Here is a 23,805-nt window from a genome sequence, read left to right as displayed (position 1 = left end):
AGAAGACCGGGGTTCGATTCCTCGACAGGGAGAAACATTTAACAACTGGATGTTGAGCCCGAGATCCGATTCTGACAACATTAGGATCTGTCACAATTTAGATATTTGGAACACCTTTGTGTTTACTTTAGGGCTGAAGACAATTTCCTGGTATCTGATTGAAACTACTGTATTTACATAATGTTATAAACTTAAATATATACTGTCTGTTTAATATTGTGAAACTTGTTTAAATTAAATTTGCTCCCATGTGTACAAATGACAGCCTGCAGAAATTTTAATTCAAGAGGAAGGACACATGAAGATTGTAAGCTAGATAGAGGAATCTATAAGACCTCAGGTGTAGGTCATCTTGTATTTATTAAACACAGTAGATTTTCCTAACAGCCCAGTTTAATTGAGACTATTATGTTGGCAATGGATTTTAGATGAATATTTCTTAATTACATAAATTAAGTGAATAATGAGGAATAAAGCTCTTGGTGTAAACAGTGGGTGGCCCTGAAAAGGGCCATTGTGTTGCTGGGTGTAACAGCGGGTTTACTTGGAGCTGGTGTACTTGGTCACGGCCTTGGTGCCTTCAGACACGGCGTGCTTGGCCAGCTCACCGGGCAGCAGCAGGCGGACGGCGGTCTGGATCTCCCTGGAGGTGATGGTGGAGCGCTTGTTGTAGTGAGCCAGACGGGAGGACTCGCCGGCGATGCGCTCAAAGATGTCGCTCACGAACGAGTTCATGATCAGCATGGCCTTGGACGAGATGCCGGTGTCGGGGTGGACCTGCTTCAGGACCTTGTACACGTAGATGGCGTAGCTCTCCTTCCTGGTCTTCCTCTTCTTCTTGCCGGTCTTGGAGACGCTCTTAGAGACGGCTTTCTTTGAGCCCTTCTTCGGAGCCTTAACTGGATCAGGCATCTTCAACTTCGTTATAGTTCTCAACGAATAAGTCTGAAGCGATGAGGCGGCACATTTCTATGCACTTGATGCAAATTTAACTGTGCTGTTCCTCGTACAGGATTGGCTGAGATTTAAACAAGACTGCGCATGCGCTATACAAGAGGCAACAACAAAAAAAATCCTCCATGAGAAGTGAATAACGATGTGAAGGTCAAACTATAAGAATTTCAGCGGTGGAGGAAGTATTCAGATTTAAAATAGTTTTTGTTTCACTTTTATCTCTATTTAAATTGTAACTGTGCATGTTGGCCAGAGATCTAAATCTCTAAGGAATTTTCTGGTTAAATAAAAGTTAAATAAAAGAAAAAGTAAAAATACTAGGCCATCATTAGTGGTAACAGTGTAGTAGTAAATGTCTACATCTGTTTGACAACTTGAGATCATACTGAAGTGTACTGACTGATAAAACGGCTTTAAATGTAGGTTAATTAAGAATAATTAATACATAACAGAGACAGATGTCCATGATAGATTAAATCAGCAGAAAACACTTGTGATGTGTCTCAATTTAGCTTTAAGTGGAAACATTTTCTTTATTTGTGATCAATCTGTCATCGGTGTTTGGACAGAGAGTTGGACATCGTAAATTTATCTTCAGCACAGAATAAAATCTATAAGCTACACTGTCCTTCTTTATAACACAGTGACTCTGTGGACATTAAACATTTACCATGCGTTACAGTGCTGCAGTAATCACTGTTTAAAGTAATCTGTATAAAACCTTTCATATTGTAGTCGAACAGATTGAACAATCCTGTCGTTATCAACATCCCTATCGTAGTTATCAGCTGGATATGATGTGAAGATTTCTGAGTGAGGATGACTGTGCTGCAGCTGAAACAAATAAATATAGTTTAAAAGTGAGTTTTTCATTATCTGCTGATAGTCTGAATGTGTTTTGACAGCATTTCATAAAACACGAAATGAGCAAGATTTTATTAATGTAAAATAGACCTCTAAAATGTCACAGTCAGTTTGAACCTTGACACATTTTACTTGCAAAAAAAAATCTTTAATAGGCCTACTGAGTCGGACTGTCACTTTACAATCACAGGTCCACGAGGAGCCTAAACTGTGTCTAATATGTTTGATTAATATTTTCATCTTTAGTTATTGCCACCGGCATTTAGTCCCGTCAGGTTCCAGCTGAATAAATTGGCTTTTAGCCTATTTAAAATAACAGGCTGTAGGAGAATTACAGCACTCTATCAATCAAGGAAATTCCAGTCTGCTAAATGATGAATAAGCAACGCTGTATAAAATGTATCCAACGAAGATTAAAATGGAGGGTCTTTATTTAGCCGTTGCCATGGTGATAATGGTTTTTTTTCCATCTGCACACACGCGCTTCCATCAGGCTCAACATACTCAGAGTTGATTGAACTTATTCTGATCTGCCTTTCTGAAACGGAAAACTCGGAGTTTGACAGCTCAGAATTCGTCAACCCAGAGTTCAGGTTTACACTCAGAGTTTGTTGAACCTGCTTTCTGAAACAGGGCCCAGATGATTTTTCCGTGTATTTTTAATAAATCTTATCCATCAAAATGATTATTTTAAATATTGTTTTGTTACTGAAGTAGAACCTTAAGTGAAATAAATCTTTCATAATTTCTTAGTGGACAATTTGAATTGTATTATTGGCTTGTATTCATAGTTTCGACACACAAATACATTGAAATGGTGGACCACGGCACAGGTGAGTGAGCTGTTTTCTTAGTGTAGTGGTTATCACATTCTCCTCACTCGCGAAAGGTCCCTGTTTCAAAACTGGGTGGAAACATAATGTTGTTTCTTTGCAAAATATAATCAATAGTAATAATAACAGACGTCAGCCTGTTGACGGTATGTTCCTGACGGTGACACTCGCACACAGTTTATCATTACCACACTTGGCGCTTAATACATACAAACTGTTACTTTGAACCAAGGTCAGTAAGGTTGTGCAGTTGTCATTAGTTTTTATTTTTATTTCGTCCTGACATTTTGTTTTTAATTTCAGTTTAGCTTTAATTAGTTTTTAAAGCAGGTTTGCTAGTTTATTTTCGTATTTTTTTTGAAAATGCTCAGTTATAGTTTAGTTTTTAGTATTCATTGTTAGTTTTAGTCTATTTCACTCATGATGCCAGGCGCAGGGTGTGGACTAAAAACTGGCACAACAAAGAAATTGGAAGATAGGCTACTGTAGCTCCCCCCACGGAGCCACAGGCAAGAGGTCCCCAACACGCTGAGGGGAAGTATGCCTGGACAGTTATATTATATTAAAATCTAAACATTTATTTACCAAAAAACAGGAATTCTGGTTAAATTAAAACACAAAGAGACATGTTGGCTGAGATATCAATGACCCCATAAAACACAAGGTAAACATAATGAAAAGCAGACATGTTAACACCGGTGCACGGGGAGCTCGCAATCAATTTATCAGGGGTAGGTTCATCACAGACACAGGATGAGCAAAAAGACACATACTCTAATTTCAATTTATTTTAGTTAGTTTTGCAAAACTGTCAATATAGTTTCCGTTATCGCTCTTTTGTAAACGTTTACATTTTATTTCAGTTAAATATGTTTTCCACACCTAGTTTTCGTTAACGATTATAAACCTGGTCTGAACTCAGTTTTATACGGTTGGAACGCTGCACATCAGTATGAAAGACCAATTTCCTGTGTGTCCCTGAAAGCATCACCTTCACTGAGTTTCCGTAGTGTAGTGGTTATCACGTTCGCCTAACACGCGAAAGGTCCCCGGTTCGAGACCGGGCGGAAACACTGTGTACTTTTCACTTCTGATCCAAGACAGCTCCACACAGAACATCAGATTGAGATGATAATTCTTCACCAAGCAGGTCAATAAACAGGACAAACAGCGCCACCTTGTGGTCTAAACTGTAGCTGTAACTATAAACTTTATTACTCATCAATGAAGGCACGTTTCAGCAGTGAAACTCCGAAAACAAATTCTGTGTGGAGGCCTATTAATTGACCCTTTCTCGTTAGTATAGTGCATAGTATCTCCGCCTGTCACGCAAAAGACTGGGGTTTGATTCCCCGATGGGGAGAAACATTTATTTTAAAACTGGATGGAAGTCGAGACTCAAGATCTGATTCTGACAACATTCATGCACATTTGTTTCTGGACAGAATAAGGAAGAATCAGATCTGATTAATGACAAAATTCATACACAGTATGAACCTCCATCATGTATGAGGTCTACAACATCGACCCTTCATCCTCTTCTGACAACAGAATCTAAGAGTAACAAAGGGCAATAAAGCTGGAAGGGATGTTGCAGGTGTCTTTTTTGTGATGACCCTGTGGTTATTGTTTTAGGAGTCCTTTCTGATAAATAAACTTAAAATATGGCAGACATTCAAAGCTTCATTCAAGAACGCTTTGAAGAAGTTTTGAATGTAAAACGATGACATTCAGAGCAGCTTTCTGATTACAGCTGTAGTATAATAATTGTTTTAAGATCAGTGTGTTCATTACTGCGGACTGAGGTTCATTTTGAACTACTTTTGTATCAGGCTGCAACTGTGATTATTTTCATAATTCATTAACCTGATAATTATAAACTGGCACTTTAACAATGATTCACAGTTTACCAACCAACAGTCCAAACCTCAAAAGTATTACAAATAAAGTGAAATCAACAATTCAAGAGCAGCAAATTCTCACACTCGAAAAGTTGGAACCATAAAATATTTTTAACATTTATTTTTATTTTCTGTCAATAAATTAATCACTTTATCAACTAATTGTTTTTGCTGTACTTGTATAAACTGTTGGGTAGATTAAATTTTAACAAATTACATTTCACCACTGATTAATGTCACAACTTTGAATATGTGCTTGAATAATTTGGTGGGTGCCAATAGTGATGTTGATCATTTGTGTACAGGCAACAAAGCTTGAAGTTTAGGGGAAAGATGGGGTATATGATTTTTAGTTGAGTGAGAGTTCATGTAGGTATTTGTTTACTGTGTAATTAAATAAATGTAAATAATATTTGTTTTCTATTGAGTAATAGAGAGATCAACTGTTTAACTTGTGAATTACACTAACTGAAGTGCATGCTGGGTTCACATGATCAATAGTTGATGTTTAAGCTGTTATCAGAAGCTAAAAAAGAAGAAAAGAGTTCCAGAAGACTGTGTTTCGACATTAGAGGACTGTAACAGCCTAAACTTAAATTTCTGTCCAGAAGGCTCACACAGTATGTGCTTATTTTATTTTGAACTGATAATATTTTGTGTTTATATTCTATTTCATACTGAAAGTGATTGTAATTACTTTATTTCCATGGTGTTTGCTGGTCAAAAGAGGATTATTTGTGAAAAGGAACAAATAAATACTGGTCAAGCATCAGTTGGAGCGTGGCTCATCTGTATAAAAAAAACAAAACAAAAGAAAACTTATGAATGTGCGGTCACCTAAAATCATGATATTTCTTTCTGACTGGATACCAGCTGCTTTCATATCGATTCCAGCCCTGATACTTTACAGTGGACTGAAAACTTGTCATCACCGAACGCCTGATAACATTTAATATAGTGAATAATAAAGTCCACAGTTGTAAGGATAAACTCTTCAGCGGGTCAGGATGAGGTTTAAGATTCTGGCCTAACCTCCAGATCCTGCTCCATTTGTATCCTGTGTTATATCATATTTGAGTAGCAGGATGTCTGTGAAGGTTCTCAGTCATCCGGGTCATAGTTATCCAACGAAGGCTGAGGTCAAGGGCACCTGGACTTTGTATAAGAAACACTAGAAGACGTTTCGTCACTCATCCAAGAGACAGAACGCATCAACTCTGTGGACAGTAACATCAAGTTCACACGAGAAGATGTCCACAACAACAGTTTGGCCTTCCTGGACTGTGCTGTCCACATTGAAGAGGACAGGAGCCTGAAAATTGGGGTTTACAGGAAACGCACACACACGGACCAATACTTACTCTTTGATTCCCACTACCCACTGGAGCACAAGTCATCAGAACCCTGCACCACAGAGCGGAAAACATACCAACAAGTGCAGAAGCCAGAGAGAAGGAACAGAACCACCTGAAGGGGGCACTTGCAGCCTGTGGATACCCTAAATGGACCTTTGTGAAAACAGCCACAAAATCCAGGAAGAAGACCAAAACTACAGGGGAGGAGGAAAAGAAGGTCAAACGCAACAACAGTTTGATTCCATACGTGTCTGGAGTATCAGAGACACTCAGGAGGATTTGTGTTTTTCATACCCAAGAACAGATACTGACACAAGAAAAGCAATCTAGTGTATGCGGTCCAATGCAGTGAGGAATGCACAGACCTGTTTACTGGGGGAGACTAAACAACCACGACACAAACGCATGGCTCAACACAGAAGGGCCAACTCCTCAGGTCAAGACTCTGCAGTCTACTTACATCTGAAGGACAGAGGACACTCGTTTGAGGACCACCAGGTGCACATTTTAGACAGAGAAGATGGATGGTTTGAAAGAGGAGTCAAGGAAGCATCTACACCAGCGTTGAGAAGCCGTCATTGAACAGAGGAGGGGGTCTACGCCACCACTTATCTCCCACTTACAATGCTGTCCTAGCTAATTCTCTCGGATGAGGGACGAAATGTCTTCTAGTTTTTCTTCTACAAAGTCCAGTTGCCCTTGACCTCAACCTTAGTTTGAAATATCATATTTGTTCTTTTCAGCGATGGGAGCTGTTTCAAACGGGTTCATGAGAGGGGAAGAAGTAAAGACTTTACTGCACTGTTTTTCTTGTTTGAACTCTTTAATGTTTGCTTGTTTGATAGTATTCTTTTTCATACACCCACGCTGCTTACAGTAATGTTGAATGCTACAAGGCCTCACATAATGTGAAGTGTTGGCAATTAAATAGTTTTTAAAAGTGTTCAGTAAAAGACTGATCCATTTAGTTATTAACTAACTTTAAGTGACCATGACATGAAACTTGCTGTTCTTTTACATTAATGCAACTTATCACAACATGACAAATGACCGTTCATTGATCAATTACAGCTTCAGTAATGTCAATGTTTCAGTGCAACTGATGCCTTAATGTCCACAGAGTCACGGTGTTATAAAAAAAGGACAGTGTCCTTATTCTGAGCTGAGGATGAATCCACGATGTCCAGAGACGGCTGTCTCTGTCCTTACGTCCATGACAGATTGATTATGGATGCAGCCATGTTTCCAAGAACGTCTGCAAACAATTGCGGCCCGGATGTGCTTTGATATCGACTGTATGAATGAGGAAATGAAACGGTGTGTCAGAGAGCTGCTTCAGGCTTAAAGTCACTGATCTGGGGTTCATCTTATCTCTGAAACAGATAATCCAGAGTTTGCAATCACATCCTTGTTTCTTTATGTGCAGAAAATGTCTATATTCCAAAATTAATAAGGTGGTTTTCCTTCATGATTCAGAACTATTATGGCTGTTTGTGAATGTGAAACACAACTTCTGCCACCAGGTGGCGCCATTGAGTAACTCTGGAAAGAAGAAGAAATTCTATTCTCATTGTAGTTCGATGAAGTTAACTGTAGTTATTAATTTTAATACTCTGAAAGATTATTTTTATAGTAGTTTTTCCACATCTGTGCTTTTAATATTTGTCCAAGGTTTTCATTCAAGTAACATTCCCAGTATTTTTAGCAAGCTGATGTAAATACTGATGTTTGTGATTAAACTGCCTAAAATTATTATAAGCAGCAGCAGAGGAAGGAGCTCTTGAGCTTTAGTGAGGTGGCTCTTAAAAGAGCCGTTGTGGTGTAAAGAGGTGTGGGGGGAGTTTAAGCCCTCTCTCCGCGGATGCGTCGGGCCAGCTGGATGTCTTTGGGCATGATGGTGACCCTCTTGGCGTGGATGGCGCACAGGTTGGTGTCCTCGAAGAGGCCGACCAGGTAAGCCTCGCTGGCCTCCTGCAGAGCCATGACGGCGGAGCTCTGGAAGCGCAGGTCGGTCTTGAAGTCCTGAGCGATCTCCCTCACCAGGCGCTGGAAGGGCAGCTTGCGGATCAGCAGCTCGGTGGACTTCTGGTAGCGGCGGATCTCTCGGAGAGCCACGGTACCGGGCCTGTAGCGGTGGGGCTTCTTCACTCCGCCGGTGGCCGGGGCGCTCTTACGGGCAGCCTTGGTGGCCAGCTGCTTCCTGGGAGCTTTTCCTCCGGTGGATTTACGGGCGGTCTGCTTGGTTCTGGCCATCGCGTCTCGTTTCTCTCAACAGGAGAAAAGTGTAGTGAAGAGAGGAGCCGCGCTGCTCTTAAACTGCGGGACCGGCTGCGAAGCGGTGACGCTGCTTCAGACCTCCGGCTCCTGATTGGTGAGGGGCCCCTGCTGGAGCTCAGCACCGCCTAGAGGCCTGAATCTCCGCCGCTTATTGGCGGAAAATCCCTTCAAACTTTCCGCCTAAACGCAGAGCGGGCCGCCCTCTGCTGCTCTGCAGGAAGCCTCTTTCCTGGTTGGTCTGGAAGAAACCGTCCCGCGCGCTGCGCGGACATATAAAGGAGGGTTTTGGCTGCCGGGGCCACATTTTCTTTGAGTCTCTGCTCTAGAAAGATCACACGATGTCTGGAAGAGGTAAAACCGGAGGCAAAGCCAGAGCAAAGGCAAAGACCCGCTCCTCCCGCGCCGGGCTGCAGTTCCCCGTCGGCCGTGTCCACAGGCTGCTGCGTAAAGGAAACTACGCCCAGCGCGTCGGTGCCGGAGCCCCCGTGTACCTGGCGGCGGTGCTGGAGTACCTGACCGCTGAGATCCTGGAGCTGGCCGGAAACGCCGCCCGCGACAACAAGAAGACCAGGATCATCCCCCGTCACCTGCAGCTGGCCGTCCGCAACGACGAGGAGCTCAACAAGCTGCTGGGCGGAGTCACCATCGCTCAGGGCGGCGTGCTGCCCAACATCCAGGCGGTCCTGCTGCCCAAGAAGACCGAGAAGCCCGCCAAGAAGTAAACAACAACAACCACAAACAACACAACGGCTCTTTTAAGAGCCACACATCTCTAACTAAAGAGACACTTCCTGCTCTGACTTATATTTTATGATTAGAGTTTCTGTAGTGAAACCTTTCCTCTCTTAATCTCATTCCTGACCTTTAAAAATGCATAAATGTGACTTGGGCTAAATAACACTACCCCAATAACTAAACAAACTAAATACTGTTTCCACCAGTTAACATTAGGTGATGATGGTACTGGGAGACCCCAGTGTGTCCCTGAGCAACACACTTAACCCTTAGTTGCTCCAGAGGCCTGCAGCCTCTGAAATATAACAATCATAAGTGGCTTTGGATAAAAGCCTCAGCTAAATGAATAAATGTATGGAAAGATCAAATCCACCATAACCTATATTTTATGATGATTAAAGAAACTGTTCATCAAATCCTGAAGCTCCATATTTTAGATCCAACATTATTGTTTTCTTCAGTGATGTTACAGAATATAGTTTATCATAGAGTAAAATAAAGATTATGACACATCTGGAGACTTAAAACCAGCTTCCACTGACTCCTTTTCTCTCCCCAGAGAGAAGTTTCTCTGAGATCATGAAAAATTAAATGCAATAAGGAAAAATGATGACAAAGGGATTAATAACAAAGATCAACATCAACATCTATTAGCTAATCATTTATTTTTAATAAAATGCTATATATATATATTCTGTCTGTCTGCACACACTTTTTTCTATCATCCAGGATAAAAAAACTGAGGAATTATTAGAAATGTTCTTTATTGTCCGACTAAATGTTGGTGAAGACTTGCGGCACATTAGTCATGTTGAGAAGCTCACATCCACTTTAATCTCCAATCACTGAGATATTTAAGAGCTTGTTTGTTGCTGAATGAAGACGAGACTTCTTACATCACCTCCTATAGCAAACACACTAGTAGCCTAGAAACAGCCTCTTAATACAATGTATGGAAAAAATAATTAAATGCTCCAAAATGATGGAATTCATTGCCCTTTTCACTTTGAAATATTTAATCTGTGGCTACATTCAAGACACAGTTAAAAATATCTATTTAACATGTATTTCGTTTAAATGTGACTATATGTATCCTATGTGATTGTAAGTTGTGTGTTAGTGTGTAAATGTACCATGTAAAGCGACCTTGAGCTCTGGAAAGGCGCTATATAAATAAAACTTCTTCTTCTAAATAATAATACAGGAATTGGATGTTGGGGGAAAATATATGGTAAATCCAGTATGTATTATTTTCCTTTGATCTGAAATGATTAATATTTTAATTTAAAATGAATTACTTTATATTAATGTTTTTTCCACCATGTTCTTAAATCCTAATATAACGATCAGTGTATGATGTGCTGTTAATGAGTGTGAACAGGCTCTTTGAGGAAGATGTGGTGGCTCTTAAAAGAGCCTTTTGTTGGGACATTGTTGGTCTTGAAGCAGCTCACTTCTTCTTGGCTGCAGCCTTCTTCACTTTGGGCTTGGCGGCCTTCTTGACGGGGGTCTTCTTGGCTGCGGGGGCCTTCTTCACCACCTTCTTGGGGCTCTTGGTAGCTTTCTTGGGGCTCTTGGCCGCCTTCTTGGCCGCTGCGGGCTTCTTGACCTTCTTGGGAGACTTCTTGGCGGCTGCCGGCTTCTTGGCTGCCGCTGCTTTGGGCTTTTTGGCCGCTGCGGGTTTCTTGGCTGCGGGCTTCTTGGCTTTAGGAGCGGCTTTCTTCACCGCCTTCTTGGGCTTGGTCTCCGCCTTCTTGTTGATCTTGAAGGAGCCCGAGGCCCCGGTCCCCTTGGTCTGGACCAGAGTCCCCTTCACCACCAGGCTCTTGATGGCGGTCTTGACGCGGGCCTTGTTCTTCTCCACATCGTAGCCTCCGGCAGCCAGAGCCTTCTTCAGGGCGGCCGCGGACACGCCGCTCCGCTCCTTGGACGCGGACACGGCCTTAACGATGAGCTCCCCGACGCTGGGACCAGCCTTCTTCGGCTTGGACACCTTCTTCTTGGCCGCTTTGGCCGGAGCGGCGACGGCGGGGGCGGCTGGAGCTACTTCTGCCATGTTCTGCTTGTTTCTCCTCACGATAACACGAGAGTCTGAATGATGGAGGCTCCGAGCAGCAGGCTGCACTTAAACACACCGTGAGAACCGTGGAGACTCAGCCCAGCTCGCGGCCGCTCGGTGCGGGCTGAACGCCGCCACTTGTGTTTTCTCTGCACCGATAAAAGGCTCCGAACTAAATGTGGGAGAAGAGCCGCAGGCTGCCGGTGAAGGAGCCGGTAGCGGACTGGTGTCTCTTCATACTGAAGTCATGTTCAGCTCTGATGCGCTCTGCGTTTGGTTTGCGGAGCCTCCAAACTTCACACATTCACCGTCGCGACCGGCGCGTATCAGCTGCTTTTCACTCCCATTTCTCTCCTAAAATGTTTTAAAATGCATCAGAGCTCCATCAAAAGCAGTTTTCCAGCGGACCCACATGTTTGTTCAGGCGCTCAAAGTAAAAACAAGCATCTGTTGATGATCAGTTTCTAATAAATCGAGTTTTTCTGGGAGCAGCAAACACACTGATGATGGAGGTTCAGCCTGACTTCCTGTCAGAGCTGCTCACTGTGGACGTTTCTGCTGCTGAGGACAACTTGTGTCTAGAACACCTTTTATATTCATGCTTCTACTGATAAATCAATAAAATAACTATAGTTAGTCACCGAATAAAATAACTATGGTTGTATTAACTATGTGTGAGCTAAGTATACAGATGAGAAGGTCTACAGAGTCTTTTACTCAAATGTGTTTCAGTTTCAGTTTTGTCCCTAATTTTACAGCACAGTGATGTTCTATAATGTTAAACTCTTTGGAAAATATTTCCCTAATTTCTGGATTTATAAAATTACAGAACTTTTCTTGTCATCCCATAAATCCCAAATATTCTGGACTCAACTTTTAAGATTTCAGATCAGTCATTTTTTCATTCCAGGTGCTTTAACTTGGTCAACTAGAAACTGATGTGTCAATACTTCACATTAATTAGTTGTTGCCATTACAATGGCTTTAAAGATCCCCTCCAGAGGATCCTAACTGTAACACCAAACAGCTCTATGATGCCTGGCTGCTCCAGGATCAGCACCAGGAAAACAGTTGGGTCCCACTTTGCCCACCTGAGCTGTAGACCTGCAGACAGGAGAGCAGGAAAAACAAGGTGACATAACTCGTGCCACATTTATTCTTTTTAGTTTGCTGCTTTCACCGCTCGCAATTTGGGGGACAAACTGTGAAGATGTTAAAGATAAGATGTTCCTTTATTGTCCCCTGTAGGAGAAATTCAAAGTGGCCCAGCAGCACAGGGGAATGTAAAAAGAAAGAACAAAATACAATAAAGTTAGAACCAGTAAACATCAGAATCAAGTCTGTAAAATATATACACACTATATACACAAGCAAAACATCATCTGTCAGTGGATACGTTGGGTGCTGTGGTGTTGTGGAGTCTGGTGGCACAAATGAGTCTCATAGGCGCTTTGAGGAGCGGAGCTGGATGAGTCTGTGGCTGAAGGAGCTCCTGAGCTGCCTCAGCTCAGCATACAGAGGATCAGAGCGGTTGTCCAAGATGGTTTTCAGCTTTCTCTCATCTTCCTCTCAGTCACTGCCTCCACACTGTCCAGGTCCATCCCCACAACCAGCGTACCCAGTTTTTCGGCACCACGATCCCGATGCCACCTCCCCAGCACACCACAGCGAAGAAGACGACACTGGTCACTACAGACTTAAGAGGATCCATTTGAGCGGCTCCTGGGAAAGAAATATTATGGCCACAGTCCACGGTGGAACTTATAGCTGGCTCAGCTTTATGCACATTAGACTTTCATCATGTGGGATCATTAAGCAAAACACATGTTGGTTATATTCACACACTGTCAGCAGCTCTCCCACAGAACAGCACTGTAACTTTGAGACATTTTAAAGAAACTTTAGGTGCACCGGAGTCAGAGGACGCTTTGATGATGTGATGGAAAATCAAAAACTGGTTGTGAGTTGACTCGAGCGCAGAGTTACACATGATAAATATAAACTCACCTTCTAGAGAGGTAGCATCTTTGCTGACATGATCTGTGCATTGTTGTATCTTGTACGGACTCCTTTTTGGTGCCTTTTCATAAACAACGACTCAGTTGAATACCACTACAGGACATCAGCTCTTAAAGGTGATTCAGTGGCTCTTAAAAGAGCCTTTGTGTTTCCGTCTCAGCAGGTCAGGATGAGGTTTGACCTATGAAGCCGTACAGGGCCCTGCCTCTTCAGAGCGTACGCCGCGTCCATGGCAGTGACGGACTTCCTCTTGGCGTGCTCGGTGTGGGAGATGGAATTAAGTCAAGTCAAAATTTATTTAAAGTGTAAAATCACAAGCTGCGTGGTCTCAGTACACTTTACAGAAAACAGAGACACATAAAAAATTGCAGAACTGGATAAAAAAAAGCTGAGAACACATAACAAGATACACACATTAAAAATCAATAAAATACACAATTATAAAACAACAAGAATCATTTAAAATTCAACTCATGAAAGCACTTTTTTTGACCATCACACACTCAACACATTCAGACAACATTCAGTATGTCACCATTATGCAGAGCAGCAGTCAGTTGAATCTTGAAAGAACTGTTAGTACAGATATAGAAACAATGTCTTTACTTTATAGTTTAATCCACCAGATAAAATGATTTTCAACATGTTTAATTTTCATTTGTTAAAACCCCACACTCAGTATGCATTTTGTGTTGCCGATTATTTATTTATACATTTATATTTAAAGAGTAACTCAAACACTAAACAAAATCACATCTGCAATCTTAATAACCAAGATGGCGCCGCCACGGGATTACGCTCCGTAGTGCTTTTTCTGTTTTTGTTAATTAACGCTGTTTTCTGCAGTCCCTCTCTGGTAACTTTTACCAGAGAAGAGCTCTTAAACGTTGGACTTTCAACTGCTCATACTATTCCACCGCTCTTTATTGACCCTGGAACCTTCCCGGAGTTACTAGTTGGAGGAGCGGCAGCTCTGTTTGGGATCCTTCGGAAACGGCGCAGGGGAAAACGTGCAGGCGCACTGGTTAAATTGAGACAGCGGGGATTTCTCACTGCGCTGCCTTCAGTCCACCAGGCGAATGTCCGCCGTCTGGCCAACAAAATGGACAAACTGCTGCTCCTCAACAGAACCAACTTGGACTTCTGCAGATCTGCTGCCCTCTGTTTCACCGAATCCTGGCTCACCGAGCGCATCCCGGACAGCGCACTTCATCTGCCGGGATTTAATCTCATCCGCACGGATCGCGAAAGGGAGCTCACAAGACAAACAAGGGGAGGCGGACTCTGTTTCTATATAAACGAAGGTTAGTGCACAGATGTCACAGTGGTGAAGAAATCATGCAGCCCTCACCTAGAGACATTATTTATTAACTGTAAACCGTTTTATTCACCGCGGGAGTTTTCCTCGTTTGTTCTGGTCGCTGTTTACATTCCACCTCAGGCCTGTGTTAGTGAGGCATTACTACACCTGGCTGACCAGATAACTAACACGGAGAAAAAACATCCAGACTCATAGTTCTTGGGGACTTTAACAAAGCAAACCTCAGTCATGAACTTGCAAAATACAGACAGCATATTAAGTGTCCCACCAGGGACACTAACACACTGGACCACTGCTACACAACATTAAAGGACGCCTATCGCTCTGTCCCCCGTGCAGCCTTGGGATTCTCTGATCACTGTCTGGTTCATCTTATCCCGACACACAGGCAAAACTGAAATCTGCTAAACCTGACTGTGAAAAGATGGACCAACCAGTCAAAGCTGGAGTTACAGGTCTGCTTTAACTGCACTGAGTGGAGTGTTTTGAGGCTGCAGCCACTGACCTGGACGAACTAACTGACACTGTGACATCTTACATCAGTTTTTGTGAGGACATGTGTGTGCCAACTAAAACCTTCCGCACATACAACAACCAAAACCCTGGTTCACAGCGAAACTCAGGCAGCTTTGTCAGACCAAGGAGGAGGCCTTCAGAAGTGGGGACAGAGTCTTGTACAACCAGGCCAGGAACACAATGACTAAAGAGGTGAAAGCTGCAAAGAGGTGCTACGCTGAAAAGCTAAACACCTCTCCCCCACTCCAACGCCATCTTCAAACAGTCACCTTCCCCCTCTGACCTCTCACCTGCACTCGAGATCTGTGAAGAGGATGTGAGCCACCTCTTCCAAAGGCAGAAGATCAGGAAGGCTCCTGGACCTGACGGTGTGTCTCCATCCTGCCTGAAAATCTGTGTGGACCATCTGGTCCCCATTTTCACTCAGATCTTCAACAAATCACTGGAGCTGTGTGAAGTTCCCTCCTGCTTCAAACACTCCACAGTCATCCCCGTCCCAAAAAAACCCTCCATCTCTGGACTGAATGACTACAGGCCTGTCGCCCTGACATCTGTATTCATTGAAAGACTGGTGTTGGCCCACCTGAAGGACATTACAGGCCCCCTGCTGGACCTCCTGCAGTTTGCCTACAGAGGTAACAGGTCAGTGGATGATGCTGTCAACTTGGGTCTACATCACATCCTGCAACACCTCAACGCTCCAGGGACATATGCAAGGATCCTGTTCGTGGACTTCAGCTCAGCGTTCAACACCATCATCCCGGACATCCTCAGCACCAAACTCACCCAACTCACTGTGCCAGCCTCCACCTGTCAGTGGATCACAGACTTCCTGGCTGACAGGAGTCAGCAGGTGAGGCTGGAAAACATCACATCCAGCACCCGGACTATCAGCACTGGCGCCCCCCAGGGGTGTGTGCTCTCCCCCCTGCTCTTCTCCCTCTACACCAATGACTGCACCTCAGGAGACCCATCTGTCAAACTCCTGAAGTTCGCTGACGACACAACGGTCATTTGCCTCACCCGGGACGGTGATGAGTCGGCCTACAGACGGGAGGTTGATCAGCTGGCTCTCTGGTGCGGTCAGAACAACCTGGAGCTTAACACGCTCAAAACTGTGGAGATGACCGTGGACTTCAGGAGGAGCCCCCCCCACTCTGCCCCCCATCACCATACTCAACAGCCCTGTGTCTGCTGTGGAAATCTTCAGGTTTCTTGGATCCACTATTTCCCAGGACCTGAAGTGGGAGCCCAACACGGACACGATCATCAAGAAGGCCCAGCAGAGGATGTTCTTCCTGCATCAGCTCAGGAAGGTCAACCTGCCTAAGGAGCTGCTGATCCACTTCTACACAGCCATCATCCAGTCTGGCCTCTGCACCTCCTTCACTGTCTGGTTTGGATCTGTCACCAAAAAGGACAGGAGCAGACTACAACGGACAGTCAGCACTGCAGAAAAAATAATCGGTGCCAACCTGCCCTCCATTCAGGACTTATACATTTCCAGAGTCAGGAAACGGGCAGGAGACATCACTGCAGATCCATCTCACCCCGGACACAACCTGTTCCAGCTCCTCCCCTCTGGTAGGCGCTACAGAGCACTGTACGCCAAACCAAGAAGCAGTTTCTTCCCACAAGCCATCACTCTGATGAACAGCTGATTTCTGACTCAACTAAATTTTGTTTTCTCTTTTGCATTCATTACTATAGGCGGTTCCACACTGATGCCTGAGGGTAACGTTCAAACAAAAAACCCTATGTAAAGTTTATTTTTACATTTTCAAGTTTAGAATGATTGTATTTTCATTGAGTATTTTAATAAATAGTATTCAAACTTTAAATAATAACTCTCTTTTCCATTGTTTACCATTATGATCCAGTGTTGCTTTAAGGCAAGGACCCCAAAGTATATTTATTTAATTTATGAAATTTATTTAAATTATGTTTACTTGGTCCATTTAATGACAAAAAAACACACTAATATTTTTTTAACCCACTGGCAAAATAATGCCTACCATAGAGGGGTCATATTTCTATGAGTATAAAACAAGAAATTGCCCGTGTATGGCAACAACAGTCAGGTGCTGGTTGATCATAGCAATGAAAAAGAAAAAACAAGCCACATAAATATATATATAATATAAATAAATAATAAAGGTGATTCTGATAAAAACAACAAAAAAAAACTACAAACCAAACTGGAAAAAGTGCTGCTCAGTGTGGGCGGGGCCAAACTGTTGACTCTCCAGAGAGGGAGGGGCTTCAAGAAAGCTGAGTTTGGCACCGCCCAGCGGAACTCGCGCCTTCGGTCCTCTTTTACGTCCGCAGATAAGATGTAAAAAGCGCGTGTCGACTCTTAAATTCATCAGTTTGTTCAACGAGTAAAGCTGAAAGATGAGCGGAAGAGGCAAAGGAGGAAAGGGACTCGGTAAAGGAGGCGCTAAGCGTCACCGTAAAGTGCTCCGTGATAACATCCAGGGAATCACCAAACCCGCCATCCGCCGTCTGGCTCGCCGCGGCGGAGTGAAGCGGATCTCCGGTCTGATCTACGAGGAGACCCGCGGGGTGCTCAAGGTCTTCCTGGAGAACGTCATCCGCGACGCCGTCACCTACACCGAGCACGCCAAGAGGAAGACCGTCACCGCCATGGACGTGGTGTACGCTCTGAAGAGGCAGGGCCGCACCCTGTACGGCTTCGGAGGCTAGACCCGGTCCAGACCCACTGAAACACAAAGGCCCTTTTAAGGGCCGCACACTTCATTTAAAGAGTTGACTTCTTAATTTATAAACTGCTACACTGTGAATCCAGAAAGTTCCACAAACTGTAGATTCACAGTGTTAATGACTTCAAAACTATTATTGCAAAGGGATGAGGAAACTTTTTTAAAAATGACATTATAAAAGAGCAAAACATGAGTTCCCACAACATACAAAGAACCAACTACAGTATCACATTCACATACAGGCTAAAATGCCAAGTCTAACATGCTAGAGGAAAAACTGGGCTGAAGTATTTGTCAGTGTTAAAATTAAGCTGTTTACGGAGTCTGGTGACCTACATCTGTGCATGAGACAGCAGAGCAGGTGGGCAAACATTTGGCTCATACCATCATTACTGTAGCATTGCTGCAAATGGGAAGTATACATTTAATAATGATTAAGTATGCTGTTCTAGGACGACGTGTGCAATTTAAATTATATCAGTTTACAACCACTTATTAGAGTAGGGTGATTTTAACTATTTTTCACAATCCATACTAACATATTAACGCAGCTGCTGTCCTGGAGAGAAATGTCACAATTTGAGGTTTCCTGTCACCGTTAATCAAACGCATTTAAACACAAAACAATTCAATGGTAAATTATAAACATTTATTATTTGAGTTATCTAAAAGGTCACATTATGTAGGACTCATTACCCAATATTAGCTTTGTTGCTCAGTAGGTTTCTACAGAATAGTACCCGTTAGTTAGAAATACCTACATAATATCTTTATTTTAAAGTCCCACATTGTAACCCACTTATATCCTAATATCACATATTGTTCCTTTGTACCTACATGAACGTATCAGTACTGAATTACAGCCCTACCCATGTGGATATGATCAATATTAAAATTACAGCCTACCAAACTCTTTCAGGGACACAGTGTGTAACTTCAGTACATTTACTCATTAAGCACTTTATTAAGAATTTTCTTGAATGGCACCTTTTTCTTCTGCCCACTACTTATCAGGGAGGAATATTGTAGTTTTTACTTCACTACAATTATTTGAGATCTTTATTAATAGTTACTTAGGTATTAAAAGTTTTGTTATAATTTAAACTACCCAATACCCAAACTACCCAAACACAAGAAAAGCAATCTAGTGTATGCGGTCCAATGCAGTGAGGAAGACACAGACCTGTATATTGGGGAGACTAAACAACCACGACACAAACGCATGGCTCAACACAGAAGGGCCAACTCCTCAGGTCAAGACTCTGCAGTCTACTTACATCTGAAGGACAGAGGACACTCGTTTGAGGACCACCAGGTGCACATTTTAGACAGAGAAGACGGATGGTTTGAAAGAGGAGTCAAGGAAGCATCTACACCAGCGTTGAGAAGCTGTCATTGAACAGGGGAGGGGGTCTACGCCACCACTTATCCCCCACTTACAATGCTGTCCTTTCATCACTTCCCAGGAAACTCAACAAACGTCCTAACGACTGTAACGACTGTCGTCACAGCAACAAGGAACACTAACGAACCAGCGGTATCGATGACCCGCGCCAACGACCCCACTGAGGTTAAATAGCTGAGTTTCCCTGCCAGTCAGTCAGAACTGAAGAAGTCCTTTGGATGAGGGACGAAACGTCTTCCAGTATCTTCAACCAAGTCCAGTTGCCCTTGATTTTAACCTTCGTTGGAAAACTACCCAATAGTTTTTACAAGCAGAGCTGAAATGATTGTTTTTTAAAATGATTAGCTGTTTGACAGAAAATAATTTGGCAGCTATATTTAAGTTAAGCTAATAGGCCAAAGTTTTCATGGTTAAACTTCACATATGTGAGTATTTGCTGCTTTTTTCTTTATCGATTTACCTTTATTTGTACTTTTTTGAGGTTTTGACTCTTGGTTGGACATGAAAAGCATTGTGAAATTTCCGCTTTGGGCTCTGGGTGGTATTTCTTACTATTTTCAGATTTTTTACAAACCAAACAAGCAGGTTAACCCATAATGAAAATAATTGCTGTTTGCAGCCGATACAAAATATTTGAAAATGAGCTCCACCATAACAACTACAACAGTAGAATCCTGCTTTTACATGAGAAATAATAACTATAATATAGGAATATATAATAATATAACAGTCACAGGACATATTTCATAGTGTGATATTAGTACTTTTATTGAATTAAAGTATCTGAATACTTTCTCCACTGCTAAAATAAATAAACTTAAATCTGTGTTACTGTGTTTATCTTTTGACCTTCACATCTTTATTCCCTTCTCACAGAGATGTTTAAATTTTCTTGTGTGGCGCATGCGCAGTCTTGTTTAAATTTCAGCCAATCCTCTATGGGGAACAGCACAGTTTAATTTACATCAAGCGCATACAAATGTGCCGCCTCATCGCTTCAGACTTATTCGTTGAGAACTATACGAAGTTGAAGATGCCTGATCCAGTTAAGGCTCCGAAGAAGGGCTCAAAGAAAGCCGTCTCTAAGAGCGTCTCCAAGACCGGCAAGAAGAAGAGGAAGACCAGGAAGGAGAGCTACGCCATCTACGTGTACAAGGTCCTGAAGCAGGTCCACCCCGACACCGGCATCTCGTCCAAGGCCATGCTGATCATGAACTCGTTCGTGAGCGACATCTTTGAGCGCATCGCCGGCGAGTCCTCCCGTCTGGCTCACTACAACAAGCGCTCCACCATCACCTCCAGGGAGATCCAGACCGCCGTCCGCCTGCTGCTGCCCGGTGAGCTGGCCAAGCACGCCGTGTCTGAAGGCACCAAGGCCGTGACCAAGTACACCAGCTCCAAGTAAACCCGCTGCTACACCCAGCAACACAAAGGCCCTTTTCAGGGCCACCCACTATTTACACTAAGAGCTTTATTCCTACTGAAATCGCCTACTAACTACCCCAAGTGTTTATTACTATTTCTGTGGATACCACGTTTCTTTCAATACAAATTAATGTCGAAGCAGGTATTGCTGATATCAGTACTACATACCTTCTTTATAGTGACTTTTCTGTGTATGAGATAAATAAGAAGTAGGCTGTAGACTTGCCAATTCAAACTAATGTCATATACAAAAATATCCTGCTCAGAACTGCTGCTTCACAACATCATTCTATTTTTGGACTTAATCTCAGATGTTTAATAAAGTATTTCACTGTCTTTGCACACTCACTATTTCAACTGAGAGCTTTATTCCTACTGATTCACTTAATGATTATTTAATTACACTCCTATCTCATGAAACTCAACTCAGACTTGCTTTATTTCTTGGGTGTCAATCACATAACAATTACCTCAAGTTGACCAACACCTGAGGTCTTTAACATGGGCTCCTCCATATTTGGCCTACATGCTTTTCTCTAAAACCGTGTTTGGTTTATTTTTTTCCTAATTTTTCATGACTCCACCCAACTAAGGAAACCGGTTGTGTCTTTTTGGCATTGTACACACACAAACAGGAGCAAAAATGAAAACAGCAAGACTCATTGCTCCAAAGGTGTGCAACCTCTCAAATGCATAACAATTGCTACATATCAAGGCCAACTATTTGATAAATGTGACAGATCAGTAACTACAGGTGTCACGTCAACAATAAGGTCTCAGATGTATAATTGCGTCAAAACCATAGACTAGCCTATCGGGCCTATAGGTATTAAAAAGTTGATTAACATAATCAGAAATGCAGTCACAGATTTTTCACTCCTCAGTGAACAGCCTCTTTGTCGAAAGTCAAGTTGGCCAGTTACCATTATGGATTTACCAGTTTTTTAAGAGTCTGTTCACGGAACAAAAGTAATTTGTGAAAATGAAAATTTGAAGCACTGATATGTAATATCGTAAATAATAGGTAATTTATCCTAAGATAATTTAAAGTCCGTCCCTCACGTCGGGACTTCTGTGACCTACAGGCTTAACCTGCATTTGCTGTTACAACCGGTAACTACAGGTGTCACGTCAACAATAACGTCTCAGATGTATAATTGCGTCAAAACCATAGACTAGCCTATCGGGCCTTAAAGGTATATAAAGTATTAAGGTATTAAACAAAGTTGATCAACATAATCAGAAATGCAGTCAGCAGTTACAGATTTTTCTGTTCAAGTTGGCCAGTTACCATTATGGATTTACCATATTTTCAAGAGTCTGTTCACGGAACAAAAGTAATTTGTGAAAATAAAAATTTTAAACACTGATATGGTAATTTATCCTAAGATAATTTAAAGTCCGTCCCTCACGGTGTCTGCTTAGAGAAATTCTGGCCCTTGAACAAAAGTAGGCTAGTTAAAGATCCCTGTTCTGATCAGAAACAATGTCCTATGGAAAAGTGAATTCTCAGGAGACACAATAAGAAAAGTACTGACGATAATCTAAAGACAAAACAAAGTTAATGCAGCAGAATATTTTAAGTGTGGGCTTGTAGATAAGTGGCCATATACATGATGAGTCTTCATATTGTGTTTTAAATTGTCTAATCATATCAACTAATCCAAATCATCTTCTCCTGTAAATGTGACCAGGTTCGTGGCAGATCTTCATTTTGTGTCTGAATGTTGTCAGAATCAGATCTTCAGGCTCGACTTCCATCCAGTTGTTAAATAATAAATGTTTCTCCCCGTCGGGGAATCGAACCCCGGTCTTCCGCGTGACAGGCGGAGATACTGTCCACTATACTAACGAGGAAGGTGCAACAGTGTGTCCTCGAGGAAAAGCAGATTCATGGTGCTTGTAACAGCTGAATATGATTCATCAGCAACATTAGCTTTAATCGCTTCATCTCCTGTCTGTTTATGGAGCTGCTGAAGGAGAATTACCAACTTAAACTGATCAAGTCCTGTGTGCACTTTACTCTTTATAACACACTCTTCTCCCCAACTATATACCTATTTATATATTTAAATAACTTTTATACATCTGGGACAGAGCCTATAGTCTGACTTCATTTTTTACAACAACAAAGACCATTTTATTATGATGTAGAATAATATTATCTGTATTACAAACAGGAAACCTACAGAGTGTCGTACAGAATATAAAGGCAGCTGAAACCGATTAGTTATTTTTTGGATGATATAAATAAATCTGATGGTGGATTTTGAACCTGTGTGTGAATTTGATCATTAATAACCTTTGATTTGCTGAATCTGATTTTCTGAGCTTGCAAGTTGTTAAAGAGAGACATTTCTCCCTAAATCAAACCCAATATAACCCCAATAATCACAGTTACACACCTGTTTTCATGTAAATCAAATAATTTAACTATTAAACGCATAACAAGGTTTTAACCATAAAACAATAATATGATGCCTCTATTATGATACCATAATAAAGGCATCATACTTTTTACTACTTAATACTTTAGATTTTAATTACTTTATGCTTAAAGATTTTACCTCTTTTACAAAGAACAGATTTATAGCAGATATTTGTTTCATCTCAATAATTTATGTAAGCCCATAAACAATCCTACAATAAATTCAAAAACAACATAAAGTCTGTTAAATCACATTGATTTTAATATTTTCCATGTTTAAGTCATATTTAGATGAGTCTAAAAATATATTTGCCTATAGAGAGACCCATTATATGTAACTTAAATAAAAAATAAAAGGAAGCTCATATGTCCCAAATTTCCAAATAAAACACAAAGCTGATGATGAAACCTCGGTGTCCTTGATTTTAGATTATTGGCCTGAATTCAGATGACAATAATTACCAAGACAATATTTTAAATAACGTTTAAATAAAAGAAATAAAAGTTATATTGTAGATATATATATATATATATATATATATATGTATTGTCAGTTGTAGATCTCGTGCTGCATTTGATGCTTTGTTGATGCTTGTATGTTGTTTCTCAAATGTAAGTCATTTTGGATAAAAGCATCTGCAAAATGAGTAAATGGAACTGACCTGATCAAATCATGTCACAGACAGAAAGCTGGTCTGGACACAAACTGAAGCTGATCAAAGTTATTTCAGTAAGTCAGGTCTCTGTACAGCAGAGGGGAGAAACAGGACTTTCTGCTGCTGTTAAATATGACATTTGGTGGAAATAGAAAGTCTTTTCCAGCAGATAATTTTACTCTGATGAACAGCTGATTTCTGACTCATGGTGTCAGGAACAATTCTTGTGCAATAACCCAGAAACTCTGCCTCTAATCAGCCACCTGTTTACTGGCTAACACTTATTATTTATTCACCATTCTCTACTTCAGTGCTGTTCATACTGTTGTTATAT

The 23,805-nt window shown here is 41.8% G+C and overlaps 6 protein-coding genes and 1 non-coding gene across 7 annotated transcripts; 4 read left to right on the top strand and 3 right to left on the bottom strand.

Moving 5' to 3' along the window:
• Nucleotides 1–341: 341 nt before the first annotated feature.
• LOC119894795 (histone H2B 1/2-like) lies at nt 342–935 on the bottom strand. The gene has a single exon (XM_038707466.1). The coding sequence runs from the start codon at nt 910–912 to the stop codon at nt 541–543; it is 372 nt and encodes a 123-aa protein (XP_038563394.1). The 5' UTR covers nt 913–935; the 3' UTR covers nt 342–540.
• A 2,716-nt stretch (nt 936–3,651) lies between these two features.
• trnav-aac lies at nt 3,652–3,724 on the top strand. The gene has a single exon. It is a non-coding gene; the product is annotated as a tRNA-Val (tRNA).
• Nucleotides 3,725–7,702: 3,978 nt separating this feature from the next.
• On the bottom strand, nt 7,703–8,289 carry LOC119894791 (histone H3). The gene has a single exon (XM_038707462.1). The coding sequence runs from the start codon at nt 8,158–8,160 to the stop codon at nt 7,750–7,752; it is 411 nt and encodes a 136-aa protein (XP_038563390.1). The 5' UTR covers nt 8,161–8,289; the 3' UTR covers nt 7,703–7,749.
• Nucleotides 8,290–8,361: 72 nt separating this feature from the next.
• LOC119894793 (histone H2A-like) lies at nt 8,362–9,021 on the top strand. Its single transcript, XM_038707464.1, has one exon. The coding sequence runs from the start codon at nt 8,523–8,525 to the stop codon at nt 8,904–8,906; it is 384 nt and encodes a 127-aa protein (XP_038563392.1). The 5' UTR covers nt 8,362–8,522; the 3' UTR covers nt 8,907–9,021.
• An 847-nt stretch (nt 9,022–9,868) lies between these two features.
• On the bottom strand, nt 9,869–11,439 carry LOC119894789 (histone H1-like). The gene has a single exon (XM_038707459.1). The coding sequence runs from the start codon at nt 10,973–10,975 to the stop codon at nt 10,370–10,372; it is 606 nt and encodes a 201-aa protein (XP_038563387.1). The 5' UTR covers nt 10,976–11,439; the 3' UTR covers nt 9,869–10,369.
• A 5,773-nt stretch (nt 11,440–17,212) lies between these two features.
• Nucleotides 17,213–17,587, top strand: LOC119894797 (histone H4). The gene has a single exon (XM_038707468.1). It carries the CDS (start codon nt 17,229–17,231, stop codon nt 17,538–17,540), a length of 312 nt encoding a protein of 103 aa, XP_038563396.1. The 5' UTR covers nt 17,213–17,228; the 3' UTR covers nt 17,541–17,587.
• Nucleotides 17,588–19,988: 2,401 nt separating this feature from the next.
• Nucleotides 19,989–20,409, top strand: LOC119894796 (histone H2B 1/2-like). The gene has a single exon (XM_038707467.1). The coding sequence runs from the start codon at nt 19,996–19,998 to the stop codon at nt 20,365–20,367; it is 372 nt and encodes a 123-aa protein (XP_038563395.1). The 5' UTR covers nt 19,989–19,995; the 3' UTR covers nt 20,368–20,409.
• The last annotated feature ends 3,396 nt before the right edge of the window (nt 20,410–23,805 follow it).

This window comes from Micropterus salmoides, unplaced genomic scaffold (assembly GCF_014851395.1).
Source record: "Micropterus salmoides isolate LMB-PRFRI ecotype aquatic unplaced genomic scaffold, ASM1485139v1 Ms_hic_scaffold_9, whole genome shotgun sequence".
NCBI lineage: Eukaryota > Metazoa > Chordata > Actinopteri > Centrarchiformes > Centrarchidae > Micropterus > Micropterus salmoides.
The sequence above is the reverse complement of the archived record's forward strand: the minus strand, read 5'-3'. Positions and strand labels throughout refer to the sequence as shown.